We start from the raw sequence: 16,858 nt of genomic DNA, 5'->3' as shown, positions 1-16,858 counted from the left end.
TGCAAAGCACGAGGGAGCAGCTAGCCCACGAGGGCTAACGTCAGTCAGTGTGGAACTCAGCCATCCTGCAGAATCAAGTTCTGGGGTGGTTTGTTATGCAGAAGCAAGGGGAGAGGGACACGCAAAGAACTGAGTGATATTGGCAGTCTTCTGTTTTGTGGGTTGGCTGTGGGGTCATTGTACTTCATAACTTACATGCTGGTGATTTAGATATAGTATTCTGTACGTATTAAATGCTTCACAATATAAAATATGAAAAAAACCCCCAACTTATCAGATTGTATCTCCCTAGTTTTGATTTGTATTTTCTATGCAACTGCGATTAAACATCTGTTCATGTTTGAGCAATGATCCATTTGTATTTCTCTGTGAACTGCCTGCTCCTATTCTTTGCCCCTTTATCTATTGGGTTGTTCATTTTTTCATATCGATTTATAAGAACTTAGCATATTAAGGAAAATAGCCCTTTATGTCCTGTGTTTCTAAAATATCTCCCCCAGTTTGCCACTTACAAAACTTTTGACTTTGTGGTATGTTCTGTTGCGCATAAATTTTAATTTTTTATTAGTCCAAGTTATTACCGGTAGGTATCATGCTTAAAAAGATTACCCTCCTCCAAGATGATCTTTTAAATCATCTCAAGTACTTTTAAGATTTCATTTCATACTTAAAACCTTTGAATTTATTTTGTTACAGGGAAGCAGGACCCAGGTTTTTTGTCAAAATGACTAGCCAGTTGTTCCAATAAAAAGAACCTACTAACCTGAATTTCCTTGTACTTAAGTCAACTTCTGGGCACTCCATTGTGTCCCATTGATCTTTTCCTTTTCTACACCAAACTCTTTAATTCTATTAGGTTTTATATTTGGAGACTGTTCTCCCCCCCCCCCTTTTCAGGATTTACCTGGTTATCCCCCATGTTTACTTTCCCCAAATAACTGAATGTGTCAGTTAAAGAATAAACCCTGTTGGCATTTTAATTGTGACTGCATTGCGTTCAGATTGGGAAATGTAACAGAACCCAACATCTCTGCAAGATTGCCTTTGCATCTGACAACAAGGTGTGTCTGCACTAATTTGAATCTTTTACGTCCTCGCAGGATTACCGAGTCTGTGAGCCAAGGGTGTAGACACCCATCCTTGCCCCCAGGGCAGGACCCAGGTCGCACCTCTGGGGTCCACTCAGCCAAGGCTCCAGGCAGCTCCCACACCCTTCTCTGCAGCATGTGACCCTGTGACTCATGCCAAACCCTACCTCAGATCCACCGAGATGGTTACTAGTCACCCAGAAAGTGTGGCGAACACGACACAGTCCTTGCTTAAGGACAAGCAATAATGATGTCATCTTCCGTGTAGAACTGAACGGGTGTTTTATAGGCACTTAAAAGCAGCCAGACCTTGGGAAAGTTGCATGATCTGCGGTCCCTTTCCTCCTCCCTTGCCTGTAAAATGTGAATCTACCTGGCGGGGAGTGACAGAACGAAGGGGACACCTACGTTCCTTGGCTGAACCTCGGAGCAGGCCCACCTCTTCAGGGGCCAGATGCCAAGCCCTGTGAGTGAGCTTCTCCTCCCTGCCGCTCCCACCACGCCCACCTGCACCTCACCCCCCAGGGACACCTGCCCAGCCTACGGGTTGGAGGCGCACCCGTCACCAAGCCGACACCCCGCCCCGCGCCCCCCACCCGCCTTTCCCAAGCCAGAATCACAAGTCAAAGATGTGTATTGTTCTACAGACACTTCTGAAAAGAGATCTAATTGAGAAAATATACAAGGCATTTAAGAGTTTCATCTCCAGCGAGCACTGAAGTCTGACTGGAGGCGTCGGAGCCCTCCTCTTCGGGGCTCAGGGCTGAGAAGGTTAGCACATCGAATCATCAGTAAAAACATGCAAAAGTGAGAAGGAAACGGAAAATAACGCTGTGTTCCCCCAAAGCAGAGGGGGACGGAATTTCAGAACAAGGAGGCAGGGTGTACAAGTACCAGGTGGCTCTCCCTCCCTTCCCCCGGTTTTCCTCTCAAACGGCCCCCGAGCTGGAGAAAGCGGGGAGCCCCGCCCACTCGGCAGGACCCACGGCGCATCCCTGCTCAGTGCTCAGCCCGCAGGGCTGCCCGTGGACAGGAAGAGAAGAGATCCCCCCACTTCTGCCCTGTTCCTTCCCTGGCTGTGGCCGCGGGGCCCCCGCTTGTGCTCCTGGGGGGCCAGGGCCCCCAGCCCTGGCTCCTTCCTTCTTTGGTTCCACCCGGAGATCGTTGTGCTTGACGGAGTCATCCCACCCCCCAAACTCCAGGCTTCCACTGGTGGGCTGAAGGCACTGACAGGAGTCCTGGGGAGACCCCCAGGACAGCCACCTTCCCTTGTGCTCTGGGCGGATCCACCCCTGCGTACGTTCCCTCCAGCCTCAGCTCAGGCCCGGGGGTCAGGACAGGGGAGGAAGTGTGCTGTGCACGGAAAAAGCCTCTCAGGCCTTTCCCAGCTGTGCAGACGTTCCTGAACCCCCCTCCACCCCCCTGCCCCCAGCCCGCCCCTCGCCAGAGCCCCAGCATGCCTGGCCCTTCCCTCCAGTCCTCCCCCTTGGGCTGCCACTGCAACTGTGGGCCAGGCCCCCGGGGACCTGACCTCAAGATGGTGGTCACAGAAACCATGTTGGGGCGCCCCCTCCATCCCCCAGACCCAGGAGGTCAGCAGAGGGTGAGGCCTTGAGAGGTCACAGCTCTGGTACAGGGAGGCGGGCAGGGCTGGAGAGAAATGGGAAGACACGTCACATCTATGGAGAGGCGTCCAAAGTACAAGCTAAGCGAGGGGAAGGGCCAGAGTGGCCAGAAGAGAAAATGGAAGAGGGCAGGGGCGGGGCCTGGAGGGAGGGGCGGGGCTTCACGCCACCCCGCAGATGAGCGTCTCCACCACGAAGGTGTTCTCGAAGTGGCGGATGGCGTTGCAGTTCTTGGCCCCTCGCTTGCTGATCCCTGGGAGAGAACAGAGAAATCCCAGTGAGGCCTGTGTCCTGGCCTAGAACTGGCTGGGCCACAAAGGCCACCAGCCTCAGAGCCTGAGCAGGGCCTCAGGACCCGGGCCGGGGAGGAGGAGGAGGCCCAGGAAGCAAAACCCAGCTTCACCCAGAGGCAGCGCGGTAAAGCGGCATGAGCTCAAATGCTGGAGTCAGACCTCCCAGCTCTGCCACCTTCTTGCTGTGTGACCTCAGGGGTGTTTCTTAACCTCTCTGTGCCTCCGTTTCCTCATCTGTAAAAGGGGCGGCAAGAATAATGATGAGGAGGATGAGGACGATGGTAACTTACACTCTCTTAGGAGGACGTAAAGAGCGTAAAGCAGTGCCTGGCACATAGTAAGTGCTATTACTGCTGCTACAATCTGAGCTCTCTGACAGCTGGTCTCCAGCTACGGGGCCAGGCACTGCCAGAGGGTGGCCATGGTTTGGAGCTCAGGGCAGGGGCCAAGGTGGGTGCAGTCAGCCACTCACGCCTCCGGGTGGCCCTGCGCCGCAGCCGGTAGGTGTCCTTCCCGCTGCACAGGTGGTAGATGAAGGAGCCCAGGGCCTCCTTGTCACTGACGTGCTCCGTGACCACCATCTCCTCCTGGATGATGTACGTCTGCGGGAGGTAGGTCCCCCTCTGCAAAGGGAGCGGCCCCAGCACTGGGTCAGTACCAGGGCTCGCCGCTCTCGGTCCCTGACTGCCCACTGCCCTCGCCTCCCTCCTTCTGCACCTGAGCCCCCAGCGCCTGCAGTGCCCATCCAACACGCCCACCCCCTCATCCAGAGGCCGCACGGCTCGCCTTTCTGACGTCCCCAGGCACTGCCTGCACCTGCACCTGCACTGCCGTGAGTCACGTGTGTGCGAGTCTGGTCTCCCACCCTTGGGGGAGCGCCCCTCGCGGGCAGGGCCCCCATCTCCTCCCTGCACTGCTGACACGGGGCGACGTGGGGCATGGCCATGAACACTAAGGAAGCTGGTCTTGGGGTTCGTCCCAAGCGAGGGAGGCAGAAGGGGGAGGCTGGGGAGGGCAGAAAGGAGAGGTGTTGACTCTGAATGTGGGAGAAGGGAGCTGGAGGCGGGGGGACCAACCTGGGGTGCTGGGCCCAGCTGACAGCAACGCCCAGGCCCCCCATCCTTCCCTTGTCTCATGGAGGGGGAGCAAGGGAGGGACAAGATGCTGCCGGGGCCCCGCTCACCTTCACGTTCATGAGGAGCTCCCAGAAGTTGCGAGGGGGCAGCACGATGGTGGTGTTGAGCTCAATGACATAGCACTTGTCCAGGGAGATGTCGTGATAGGCAGTGAGACCCTGAACAGGAAAAGGGGGCCGCGTCAGTCTGCGCGGCGAGGGACTGGCCCCGGCGGGCTGTACGACGCACGAATCCCACCGCGCCCGCGCCCGTGACGCACCCAGATTCCTCAGCACCGGGGCGGGGGCGGGGCCCCCCTTCTCCCGCTCCTCTCCTAGCCTGTGTTTGTAGCAGGTTCCACTCACTAGATGAAAACACTATTAAATGCTTCGGTCGTGACCAGGATTCTTCTTGGGGGTATACAGCTGAGGTTCGAATTTCAGGGCAACGTCCCACCTGTGCCCTTCACCAAAGCTGGGAGGTCCCGCCACCCCTATGGACAGCCTGGACCCTCAGCGAGAGATGCTCCTCCCAGCGCCCTGTGCTGCATCTCGGTAAGATGTCAACACGGAAATAGCTCAGTAAAAAGGAACACTGGCCTCGCCCGTTACAGCCAGCGTCCGCAGCTGTCAGGTGGCCAAGGAGAAAATCAACCATGACTAGTTCACCTTCAGTGATAACCGCATGACGTATATGATAAAAGCGGTCTCTTTAAATCCCTGATTGACCTAAACCGTAGATATCTACTCCATGGTTTATATTACACGGTATGTACTCCAAGTTTGTACAAGGGGCGTGGGCATTCTCCTTTCACACCTGTTCCTCCTTGTGGCGCCCACCTCGCCGCCCCCGCCCCGGTCCCTGGCCGGCCTCACCCGCGGGAAGTCGCCTCACCCGCTGGAAGTCGTGGATGATGTCTGCAGGGTCACCGCCCCCAAACTGGGGCACCGGCACGTTGATGCGCTCGTAGTTCTCCTCGAGGTAGATCTTTACGTCCTCCTCCAGCTCCATGCGAGTGCGGACCTGGGAGGACAGGGAGTCCTCGTAGAGGACGCCACAGTGGAAGAAGTTGTCTCGGGCCAGCTGAGCAAGGTGGGGGCGGGGGGAGAGAGGGAGGAAGAGGGAGAGGGAGGGAGGGAGGGAGAGAGAGAGAGAGAGAGAGAGAGAGAGTCTGGTCACACAGCGCCCTCCGTGAGACCACTGCTGCCTGCTGAACCACTCCTGGCTCTGAAGGCCTGGGGAGGCAGGGAGGATGGGTCTGTGACACCCATTTCACAGATGGAGAAACTAAGAAACATGGGGAGTCAGGGAGGGTGAGCCGGGTCTGCCAGTTCCTAGGAGGATGACCTCTCTGGGCCTCAGTTTCCCCATCTGTAAAACAAGGTGACCCCTCAGGCCCCTTCTGGCCTCCGAGTCCATGAGTCTATGGCTGTGAAATGGGGCCGACCAGCAGGGGGATAGACACCTGAGAAGGAGCCTGGGGTCGGAGGGGTGTCCTCAGGGGCAAACAGGGGGACTCTGGATTGGACAGGCTGGGCCCTGCAGGGTGCTACCCTCCGCCACCACCAAGGGGTGCTCGCCCGCCCTTCTTGCCCCCTTTGCGAGGCCCTGCAGACCTTGGAGGGCACGGGAGGAAGGGGTAGGAGCTGAGAGGCAGCCCTGTTATCAGATTCTGGTGGCACCGTGTCCAGCCTCAAGCAAGGACCCACCACCTTCCCTGGATCCTGTGCTTCCTGAGAAACCTACACAAACACGGTGTCCCCTATCTGAGGGGCGCGCCTAATCACTAGATCAGTAAGGGAAGGGAGGCAGCCTGGCGTGACTGAGGCTATGTGACTGACCGGTGGACCGCGGGCCCCTCCTACTTCTCCAGGGCCTCCTCCAGGTCCGGCCCACGATGGGCAGACACCCCTTTCTCTGTTTTAGTGTAAGCTGTCCCGGGAGGATGAATCATCACACATGAATCATGCTGTCCCAGGGCGTAGACCCAGAGGCTGCTCTGAGGTTCCCCTACTCCCTGGGAATTGGGGTGGGGTGAGGAACCCCAAGAGGGCATGAGGGGGGCTGGGATCAGAGGGGAGGTCCAGGGCAGGGCCACAGCCGCAACAGGAAAAGTCCCCAGAAAGAACCAGGAACAGGTGGGGAAGCAGGCCATGGACAGAGGGCAGCTGAGGTTTCCAGGGTAAAGTCACATGGACTGCAAACTCTTCAGTCATTTCCACCGTAGAAAAACTGGATGACAACAAAGTCAAAGCCCAATGCTTGAGGGTGGGAAAAGGTCACTTGGGTCATAAATGACTGGCAATTCCCAACCTTTTTGTCACCGAGATTCCCCATTCGTTATGTTTATGGTTATTCTATTAGGCAAACTTTCATTTTAACTACTTTCAGTTCTGAGAGCTTGGTGGCCCTGCCTCCCTCCTCAGGCCTGGGCTGATCGCAAGGTTGCTGTGACCACGACCAGTTCTTTGGCCCAGCTTCATGCCCAGATTGGTTGTGTGAGCAGATAACCAGGGTGTGATCGTAGGTGGAGGTGACCGTCTATAAGCCACCCTCCACCCTTCATGGTTTATAGCCCAAATGTCCACACGTGGCATGTAAGTCCTTAGAGCAAGACCCATGGGCACAGGGGCTGGGCTCTGAAGGGATTGCAGAGTTCCAATTTCTGCTGCACCTGACTTTCTGGTGCTAATGCCCTGGGGTGACGCTGTGGGAAGGGGCTGCGGGCCTCACAGCCCAGATTCCAATCCCGGCTCCCCCATCACCGACTGTGCTCCTGGGAGAGCTCCCTGTCAGCCTCAGATGCATCCAAAGAGATAGGCAAGGACACTCCTCCGGAGCCCGTGGCAGTCAGAGGACGGGGACCCGGTCCTGTCTCCTGGACCAAGACCAGGGAGGAGAAGGATGCAGGTCTTCTGGGCTTGCCCGGGCACCCCTCCCACCTAGGGGGCATGTCCAGGGCTTCCTGCTGCCCTCTCCTCACAGCCCCGAGCACTTGGCTCTCCGCCGTTCACAGTGCCCGCTCCTGCCAGCTCCCACACCCACCGCAAACGCTCGCCCTTCCCTCTCTGAAACGCCACTCTTTCTCCAAGGCCCCGCCTCCCTCCGCCCCGCCTCACCTGAGCAAGGAAGAAGTATCTGTAGATGTAGACAGAGGCGAACACGAGGCCCATGAGCAGCACGACCATGCCCATCGACAGGTAGCACAAGCCGCCCACAGAGCTCCCCTTCTTGTAGCGGTGGTAGGGGGGCCGCTCCTCCTGTGGACAGCAGTGCAGGGTCAGCCCCGTGGTGGTCCCGCACCCCTGGGAATCCCCGCCACCCCTTTCCGGAAGTGAGACCTCACCCTGCTGGCTGGGAAGGAGCCTTGGAGCAAAGGGAGGGGAGGACGACGCTCAGGACACACAGAGCATCGTCTCTGGAAGGAAAGGAAAGCAATACCAGGACCCCCCGGCTGTTCCCATCTAAAGAGAAATGGAGCCCCACCTTGGACCCACGGGGACTAAGCAAGCATGTTTTGAATCACTCACGCCGTTAGTCCCCTTCGTTATACCACTCGTGACCACAGTAGATTCTTTCAAACGTAGAGAAGGGGGAAGCACAGACATGGCCTTGGTGACTGAGCCAGGCCCAGGAACCTGCAGGAGCTGGAGTCACTGGGCGGGCCGGAGCCGCTGCTCTGGGCAGTGGGGACCAAGGAAGGCTTTTGAATTAGGAAGTGACAAGATCCACCTGAAAGCTGGAGTGCCCAGAGGGACCGGAATGGGGACAGCGGGGGTGGGGAGTCTGCTGGGCTCTTCCACGGAGGCTGCGGCAAGAAACGGTGGCTGACCAGTGGCGACAGGGCTCTGGGAGGCCCACGGGGTCTGGGCACGCGAGCTCGCGCCCTCCGGCCACCCTGGGCAGAGGTCAGCCTGCGGGGGCAGCGACAGCATCACACGGCACTGGTGTCGAGCAGGCTGTCAGGAGCAGGGCCCGCAGGGTGAAGTCTGGAGGCTTCCAGAAGCCTCTGCCAGGAGGGAAACGTGGCTGCCGGCAGGGAGGCCAGGGCAGGAGGTTCCTGGAAAAACCCTCTCTGGGGAGCCAGGCTCAGGTTCGGGACGGCAGCTGCAGGACTGCCAAGAAGCAGCAAGCCAAGCTGACCCAACTCCAGTCCACACACGTCTGGGCCAGTGGATGGAGGTGTGTGTAAAACTCAGCAGCCCCGCTTTTCCTGGAGCACTGGACTGAGAATCTCCTGACTCAGGCTCTTCCCAGCTGTGTGACCTCGGCCATCGCTTGTCTTTATGCCCTTCCTCGCTGGCACCCCTGCCCTAACCCGGGCCTCCTTCACCCTGGAGATGTTGCAAAAGCCCCAGGCCTGGCTCTGCCTCTGGGATCCATCATTCAGTCCCTCCTCCATGGTGTCCGGATGCAGCTGGGTGAGGGTAGAGGCCAGTGCCCCCGCCAACCTCAAGGAGCTGTGGCAGAGGTGGGGGGCAGGCGGGGAGCCTGGACCTTCTCACTCCGGCTCCGCCGATAACCGTCTGCTTAGCCCTCTGTACCTGCTTCCACTCTTCCTTCATCCTGCTTAGCGGGAGGTCGGGCAGTGGGGACATGGTTCAGGTCCAAGTTACCCAGGACAGGCCTTTATTCTCAGGGCACACAGGGGGTCCAGACTGGTAGGGGTGGGATGCAGAGCCTGCTGTGCTTGGGGCACATGGGGGTGTGGGACCTGGGCCTCAGGGAGCAGAGGGGCATCCCATCAGAGTGGGTGATGCCTCCCTGCTTGGAGCTCTCCTCTCTCCCCACACCCTTCCCTCAGGAAAAGGGTAGAAAATGCCTGAAAGACACCCCCCCCCCCATCACACATGTATCACCAGGCCAGTGGCCCGCAGCCTCCAGCACCATGGGATGGAGACACAGGATGGAGAGGTGACCTGGCGCATCCCATACCCCCTCACAGGCTGGGCCATCTGCAGGCCTGGGGCCTCTCCCCACCCTGGCCCTGCTGCAGGGGTGCTGCGATCGAAACCAGAGAAGCACCTGGTGAGACCACCCCCCTGGCTGGCATCTCCTCGGCATGCTGGGGCTCCCTGGGGGCAATAACCAAGGTCACTAGCACACTTGTGTGGCAACTGCCCACAGGGCCTCCAGGGACAGCTGCCAGTGGGAGGGGGTGGGGGACTGCAAGTGTTTTGACTTTCCAACCGGCTCCCGGGATCAGCCCAGGACGGGGCGACCCGATGACCAAGCTCTGCCAGCGTCTCGCAGGAACAAGCCACCCAGGGGCTCCAGCCATCCTCAGTGGGTCCTAAGGAAAGGTGGGTGACGCAGAAGAAAGGCCAGGCGCCACACCCACTGGGAATCCTGCCCTGGGGGCACAACATTTGTATTCAGCGAGACCAGTGGGGCTGCAGGGACCCGGAGGCCCCCAGCAGCGGCTGCGATCCATGCGTGGGGAGCATCCCAGCCTGCTGACCCTCCAACCCTCTGCTGGTCCTCCTGTGAAATGTGAGCAGACTCTTCCTGACACGGTTTTGTTGGGATTAAAGGAGACAGAGACCCTGAAAGCCCTTTGTAAAGGATAAAGTGTTAGATAAAAATAGCAGATCTTTATCAGCTAAAGCTCTCCTTTTTTTTTTTGAGGGCCACCACCAGTCAGCTGTCGAGGCTGCACAGTGGCCATGCTTTGCTCCTGCGTTTGTTCGTTTGGGAAAACCAGAGAAGCAAAAGCAAGCTTATGAGAATCGCTTTTAAAAAAACCAGAAAACAAAAAAAAGTCAATGGGCTACAAAGCAAGAGCCCGAGGGCCAGCTCCACAATTGAAGCTCACAGACAAGGTGAGGCCTACCAGTTTTATAGCTGCCTTTCTGCTCCCGGCTGGGTCAGGTGTTTCTATGCGCCTGGGGGAGGGGCCGGGCAGGGGGGCCAGGCTGCCCCAGGTGGGGAGGAGGAGGTCAGGGAGGACGGGGAGTGAGGAGCGGCTCCAGAGGAAAATGAGGCAAGGCTAATGTGGCTGAGGACAGTCTCCAGCCGGGACCCCTGGATGCCACCCTGTGTCCTCACACGCCTCTGTGGGGGTCCCTGTGAAGGCTGGGGATCCCCCCCTTTCCCAGAGCAGTGGACAGTGGCTTCCTATCCTGCTCCTGCTGACACCTCTAGGGCACACCCATGGCTCACGCCCTGCTCCCCTCCCTACCCGACACCCCTCGGCCTGGCATGCAGAGGCCAAACCCCCAGAAGCATCATGGCTGAGCAGGAGGGATGGAAGGGAAAGCAGGCCCAGAGGCTGCTGGTGTCCCGGCTTTGAGACAGAGGCACTGGGACTGGGACGTAAAGCCCCACGTGGGCGGAAGGCCCCTGAATCCTGCCCTCGCTGTCAGTGCTTGAGAGGTCAGCCCTCAGAGGCCTCTGGGGAGCCTGTAGGCAGCCAGGGCTGCAACCTGGGGCCTCACCCCTTAGGATCCTGGGGGGCTTCCAGAAAGTAGAAAAATACTGTTTCTATGGCAACTGGGCTTCCTGAGCCACAGGCCTCGCTGTGCACTCGTGTGGGGCACGTGGGCCACATGTCCGGGGACCCGAGAGGGGCCCAGGCCTCGGCCTGCCTGTTTCACGGAGCCTGCGGTGGAGCTCCTTAAATGATTAGGCAAAGCCAGAGCCAGAAGAGTCAAGGGGAACTCAGCCAACTTAAGCATTAACTCAGAAGACCCGCAGGGCTCATGGACAGAGCTCCCCAGCTACCTTCCCTCGGTAACGATGTCGAAATTAACTGCAAGCAGATTAACTACAGTTGCAGGCTGCTCGGAGGAGGCTAGCAGGAAGCCAGAAATGCAGCCACAGCAGGCCCAGGCAGACGGCTGGGGGCGGGTCTCGCTTCACCTCCCCAGCACCAGTGCCCCCTCCTCAGCATCTTTCTTTCCCAGGCTGCAGACCACAACGGCAAGGGCACCAGTGAGAGAGAAAGAGAGAGACAGACAGACAGAAGCCTAGCAGGGGTCAGGGGGCTGGGCCTCTGCCCACCGAGCACACAGAGCTGTGCTCAGACGTACAGACATCAGCTGGGTAAATGCTGATAAGGCATCGTGAACTTGCCATCAGGGAAACCCATTCCTGCCTGTGACCCACTGGTGCCCACGGTGCAGGCCGTGTGAGGAGGAAGGGCGTGGACCCCGAGACACTCTCCACAGCCCTCTGCTCTGCGCTGCTTGGCTGGGCCAGGCAGATTCCCTCTTCTGTTCTGTTCCTGACAGTCAAGATGAGACCCCAGAGAACAAAGGCTGGGGAGGACGAGAAGCAGAGCTGCGGCTGGAAGGGCTCTCCTGGGGGAGACACAGCTCAGAGACACTGCAGGGGCTGCGCCTCCCTGCTCTTACCATAAACATTTTGTTTATGGGAAGAGAAACTCATCCTCTGTGGCAATCTGCTGACAGCCTTGAAACATGCAAGGATGGGCCGCGGGGAGAACAGAGAAGAGAGGGAAATGAGAGAGAAAGCAGAAAAACCACTGTGGCACAAGTCCAGACGCCACAGCCCCTCAGGGAAGGCCCAGGGCAGGCGGGCAAAGGGCAGGACTGCCCATTCACCAAGGTCCTCTTGGCCCAGGCCGAAGGGCTGGCGGGGATGGGGCACTGGGGCAGGAGGACCCTCCCCCAACCACTCCAGGAGACTCAGCTCCCTCCTGCCGAGGACCTGAGGCCAGGACGAGGAAAGTGAAATCTGATCCCCAGGTATGCGGGCTGGGGGAGGGGGTGACACAGGGGCCATTAATCAAAGGCAAAAGCCAAGGAGAAAATTACAGCGCTGAGATGACTGTATTGAACACGTTTCTCTCCTCTTGCAGGCCCCCAGGCCCGACTGTTCACGAGTCTCTACATGCCCACACCTGGCTGTGTGTGTGTGTGTGTGCGCTCGCGTGCGCACACATGGGGGAGCAAAGACACAGGCAGATGGTGGGGAGAGGGGAACTGGGCTGAGAGGCCCAGGGCAGGCCACGGGGCCTCCAAAGGGGAAGAATGACCCGGCCAGAGCGTACTAAGAGGGGGTGCTTCCCGTGCAGCCCACTTTCCAGGCTGGCTTGCTGCCAGCTGCCCATCAGCGCAGCATTATCTGGGAGGCAAGCACCACGTGGGCAGGGTGGGCAGCTGGAGGCGCAGCTGGGCCCTCACACCCATCCCTTCCTGGCCCACCGAGGCACTTCCTTCCAGCGGCACGTCTGGGGACAAAATCCTCCTTGTTTCAGTTTTTACTCAGAAGCAGGGGGAGGCCCAATGTAAGAATGCTCCTGCTGCCCTACCCTGGCCCCTGGGGCCTGCACACAGGTTGAAATTTTATTAGGACAGTTAGAGGGTGGCTCATTGGTGAAAGGCACTCGTGAACTCATCTGTTCATCGAGTGGTCCTTCCAGGGCTTTAAATCTTATTTTTGAGCCCAGTTCAGTAACCAAGGAGGGTTCCAGGGTCACCCCCAGCCAGAACAGACCTGATAAGCTTTCCTCTGGCAGGCCCATCAGCACGGGACAAACCCAAATGCCCTGTCTTGATGAAGCAGCTCCTGGGGCCTCCCAGTCTGCCTGCCCCAGGCTGATGCTGTCCTGGGCTACTGTGAATGCCGGGGGCCTGCTGAGCTTACTGGGCGAGGTAGGAGGCAAGAATGGGGGGGCTTGCTCTACGTCGGGCACTGGATGTGGGGGAAACGTACCCACTGGCCAGGCGAGGCCACAAGAGGCTCACAGAAGTGAACTCTCTTCCCAAGGCTCCGATTCCACCAGGCGACTGGCAGAGCCAACGTGCGACACCCAAAAGCCTCCCCTGATCCCCTGAGGGCCAGTGAGCTGTGAAAGTTTACTAATAAGCAGATCTGTCCTAAAGGGGCTGGGATTTTAATCCTCCTCCTGGGGCCCCATCGCTCCCCCTTGCCAATGAAGAGAGCTAGGGGACCCTACCCAACTAACAAGGTCTGGGGGGGAGGCATACCCAGCAGGCTCGAAGCCATTGAAAACAGCACAGGGAAAATGTTGATATTTCCATTTCATGCTGGATGAGGGGGCAGAGAGGACGCTTGACTTTGGAGCCAGAAGCTGGATGTCAGGTGATGCTGGCATCTGCCATCCCGCCTGACACCATCAGCAGGCTGCTGCCAGAGAATGTGCCACTCCTGTGAAATTCGGCAGAACTTCTGATGGAGTTTGAAATCCATCCTTCCACTGTCTGGCTGGTCCTCCCTCCTGCCCGAATCCTATAGCTTTTGGAGGCAGGGTCCAGTTTTCCAGGCCTCAGCTGGGTGCCCGGCCCTGGGAGTAGCAGCTGGGAGAAGACAGGGGTGAGTGTGCTGCCTTGGGCCCCCAGCCCTGCACCCTCCAGGGGCTAAGTGGAAGGGAGGAAGGAGGTTTAAAGGGCCCCCCGCATACTTTTAAAGCTGCAGGCCATGCCTTCAACTATGAAGTGTCCCCCCCCCCATCGAAGCATCAGAAGAAGATGGAGCTGCTCTGGTGGGGGCTGCAGAGCCCCCCCCCCCGCAAACCCAGCCCCGGGGGTCACTGATGCTGCAGCGACCACACCAGGGCAGGGGAGCGTGCCAAGGCTCTTCCTGGAACTCCCCACTTAGGTATCTTTGCTCTGGCTATAACACCCACCTCTGAGGACCCTCTCCTGTGTCCTCTCTTCCAGGGCACAGGTCATCCTGAAGCACCCACCCTCCCATACCCCCAAGCAAGGTTTAGTTTGAGCCATCAACTTGGGGAGGGGCCTTGGCGCTGAGGAAGACTTCCCATAAGCCAGCAACGGGAAGGGGGAGGGGGGGGGACGGGAGCTCGGTGCGCCCCAAGAACGCCAGGAGCGACGGCCGCGTGGAAGCAGCGTAGACGCCTCTGCCGAGGCACCACAGAGCCAGGCTGGACCAGCTCTCTCTCCCTCCCCTCCTTGCCCGCCACGCGTCCTGCCCCCTCTGGGCCCTCCCCCGGTCGGACTCCACACAGCTCAGACAGTTTTCCACGGCGGAAATGCCTCCTCTCCCCCAGGCCGTTGGGAAAGGGGAGGAGGGGAGGCCGCTGGAGGGGGCGGGGTACACCGAGGCCCGCCTCCACAAAGCGCAGCCTGGGTGCTAGAGGGCACCAGGGCACCGCGGGGTGGAGGGGGTAGCCCAGTGCGCGAGGGAGCCGGGAGGGGAAGGAAGAGGGCAGGAAGGCCCAGGCGGCAGCGGGGGGGCGGTGGGATCAGGGCACCCAGCCTCGTAACCCCGAATCTCGAATCCCGGACGTGCGGCCAGGCGGATTCTGGTTTATCTCCATTTCACGTATCATCACTTTCTGGTCCACCAATTCAGGTGCAGACTAACAGCACATCCCTTGCCCCCAGCAGTCCCCCGTTTGGGACGCAATCAATAGTCCCACCCCCTTCGTTGGCACCAGACCCCCTCTCCCCATTCCCCACCAATCACAACCCACCGCCCTACTTTGGGGAAACAATGTCCAACCCTCCTCCCATCCCCCACCTGGGGACTCGACCCGCGGCCCCTCCTCCATGATTGGAACCAGACACACATACCCCCACCGACATTCCTCGAACCTCTCCGGACCAGCTCCCTCCCCTATTCTGGGGCCAGGCGCCTAGGGCTCGGTCCACTTTTGGAAGAGACCTTGAGCGCTTCCTCACCTGGGACCAGCGATTCGGACCCCCTCCCATTCTTCAGACTTATGCTTTCGGCTGCCGCTGAAGGCCAGGACCCAAGGCCCCTCCCCACTTTGGGATGGCTGACCCATTCCGGAATCCCACTCCCGCTCCGCTCGAGGCTTCGGGGTCCCGATGCGCCTCGGGTAGTCGCCGGAGCCGGCAAGGCGCGCTTTGATCCCCCGTCCCCTGCCTGAGACCCCCGGTCTCTCTCACCCGAGCCGGCGTCAGCAGGATCTCAGCGGCTGGGGAGGGCGCCGGGGCCGAGGCCGAAGCCTTGTCGGCCTTGTCGGCCTTGTCGCCCTTGATACCGGCCACCGCGGGCTGGAAGCTGATCTTCACCATGGCTGCGCCGGGCCGCGCGTCCGCCCTGCAGCCTCCGGCCGTGCAGCCGCTCTCTGTGCAGCCTCTATCTGTACCACAGCCGCTCGGCTCTCCGCAGGCACCGGAAGTTTGGATCGCGATGGGTCCTTTCCTCTAACCCCACCCCCAGCCCGCCCCGCCCCCGCCCCCGCCCCCCCAAGGGAGGGCCTTGGCGCCCTGCGCGCCTGCGCCCCCTTCCCGCCAGCGAGGCTCGCAGTGACCCCTGCCGGGCGCGCTGCTCCGACCTGGGGAAGTCTAAGGTTCCCTTAACCACTCACTCACTCACTCCATCCATCCATCGCATCCATCCATCCAATCAGGCATGGACTCAGTCCCCATCGCTGCTTTATCCCTTCCAGCTGCCTCTCCAAGACCAGCATCTCCAGAACATACAGTTTTTGTTAAAACCGTGTTTGCCAGGCAAATGCATCTACTAGACAAGTTCCCGGTGCCCTCTATCCCACTTCATACCCTCCTCTTTGGAAATGCTGGAGCCCCCACTGAACCTGCTCACACCGCTCCCTCCTCCCACTTCCTTTTCCGACGTGTCCTGGGCCCTGGCAGGAGGCTTCAGGGCCAGGTGCCCAATTGCTTGCCTTTATCCTGCATCCTGCATCCATCTACACATCCTTCATTCTCCATCATCCTTTTTCCTTCATCCTTAATTCCTGCAGAACCTTCCGGGGCGTGCATGCGGAGGACACTGGGAGCAGAGAAATGAAGGCAGCCCCTGCTCTTTGACTCTCTTGTGTAACCTGTGGCCTCAGTTGCTGAGTGAAGGGTCCTGTTGGCCATTTCTCACCCACCCAGGAGGATTATGGCAAGTGTGATGGGAAGATCCGCAGGGCAGGGTGTCTGGAGGCTCAGTCCCCATCTTACTTGGGATGCCTTTGGGCTGCTCCACCGCGCCCTCACCTGTGACTCCTCCCACTCCCCATCAACCCAGTTGAGGAGCCAGGATTGGCCCCAGTAGGAAGGTCTCCTGGAATCAACCCCTGCAACAGTTCATTTTAAAACTAAAACCCCAAATGTGAACTTTTACATGTGTTTTACCTCTTTCCCCAAATTGAGTAGTTGAGTGCCTTTCTTAAAAAAGATCGGGTTTATTACAATTGAAATCACTGGTTATTTAAGACTTAACGATGGTAATGAAGCCCTAGAAGGTCAGTGGAGTGGCTTACTGGAAATGCAATGGTCTCGGACAAGTGTATACCCACGACCCTCCGAGTTCTATCAGCTCCCCAGAACTTATTCATCTTATAAATGAAAGTTTGTACCCTTTGACCAACCTCTCCTTATTTCCTCCACCCCCCAGCCTGTGGTAACCACCATGCTGTCTCTGGTTCTATGAGTTAGACTGTTTAAGGTTCTACATACAAATGAGTTCACGCGTAGTATTTGTCTTTGTCTGGTTTATTTCACTTAGCATAACATCCTCCAGGTTCATCCATGTTGTTCACAAATGGCAGGATTTTCTTCATTTTTACAGCTAAATAGTATTCTATTTTATATATACACACATCTTCTTTATCCAGTCATCCATCAATGGACACTTAGGTTGCTTCCATGTCTTGGCTATTGTGAATAATTCTGCAATGAACATGGGAGTGCGGATATCTTTTCAAGATACTGATTTCATTTCCTTTGGCTATATCCCCAGTAGTGGAATTGCCATCATATGGTAGTTCTATTTTTAATTTTTTGAGGCACCTTCATACTGTTTTCCAT

At 58.3% G+C, this 16,858-nt stretch overlaps 1 protein-coding gene and 1 pseudogene across 1 annotated transcript; both read right to left on the bottom strand.

Annotated features, from left to right (window-relative positions):
- Positions 1–1,722: 1,722 nt before the first annotated feature.
- Positions 1,723–2,784, bottom strand: LOC133092081 (fibrinogen alpha-1 chain-like; annotated as a pseudogene).
- ITM2C (integral membrane protein 2C) lies at positions 2,310–15,231 on the bottom strand. The gene is made up of 6 exons (XM_061188356.1): positions 14,984–15,231; positions 7,250–7,381; positions 5,016–5,213; positions 4,190–4,300; positions 3,479–3,629; positions 2,310–2,966 (listed from the first exon to the last, which is right to left on the bottom strand). Exons 1-6 carry the CDS (start codon positions 15,110–15,112, stop codon positions 2,875–2,877), a joined length of 813 nt encoding a protein of 270 aa, XP_061044339.1. The 5' UTR covers positions 15,113–15,231; the 3' UTR covers positions 2,310–2,874.
- Positions 15,232–16,858: the final 1,627 nt, after the last annotated feature.

Source organism: Eubalaena glacialis, chromosome 1 (assembly GCF_028564815.1).
Source record: "Eubalaena glacialis isolate mEubGla1 chromosome 1, mEubGla1.1.hap2.+ XY, whole genome shotgun sequence".
NCBI classification, from domain to species: domain Eukaryota; kingdom Metazoa; phylum Chordata; class Mammalia; order Artiodactyla; family Balaenidae; genus Eubalaena; species Eubalaena glacialis.
Note: the sequence above shows the minus strand (reverse complement) of the source record. Positions and strands in the feature narration are given on the sequence as shown.

What these genes read in the sequence shown, in the direction of transcription:
- ITM2C (XM_061188356.1), bottom strand. Translation starts at nt 15,112, where the DNA reads ATGGTGAAGATCAGCTTCCAGCCCGCGGTGGCCGGTATCAAGGGCGAC. An exon ending in ACATCTACAGATACTTCTTC is followed by an intron (nt 5,214 to 7,249) that starts CTTGCTCAGGTG and finishes CCCCGCCCCCAC; the next exon opens with CTTGCTCAGCTGGCCCGAGA. An exon ending in TCATCCACGACTTCCAGCGG is followed by an intron (nt 4,301 to 5,015) that starts GTGAGGCGACTT and finishes TTTCCTGTTCAG; the next exon opens with GGTCTCACTGCCTATCACGA.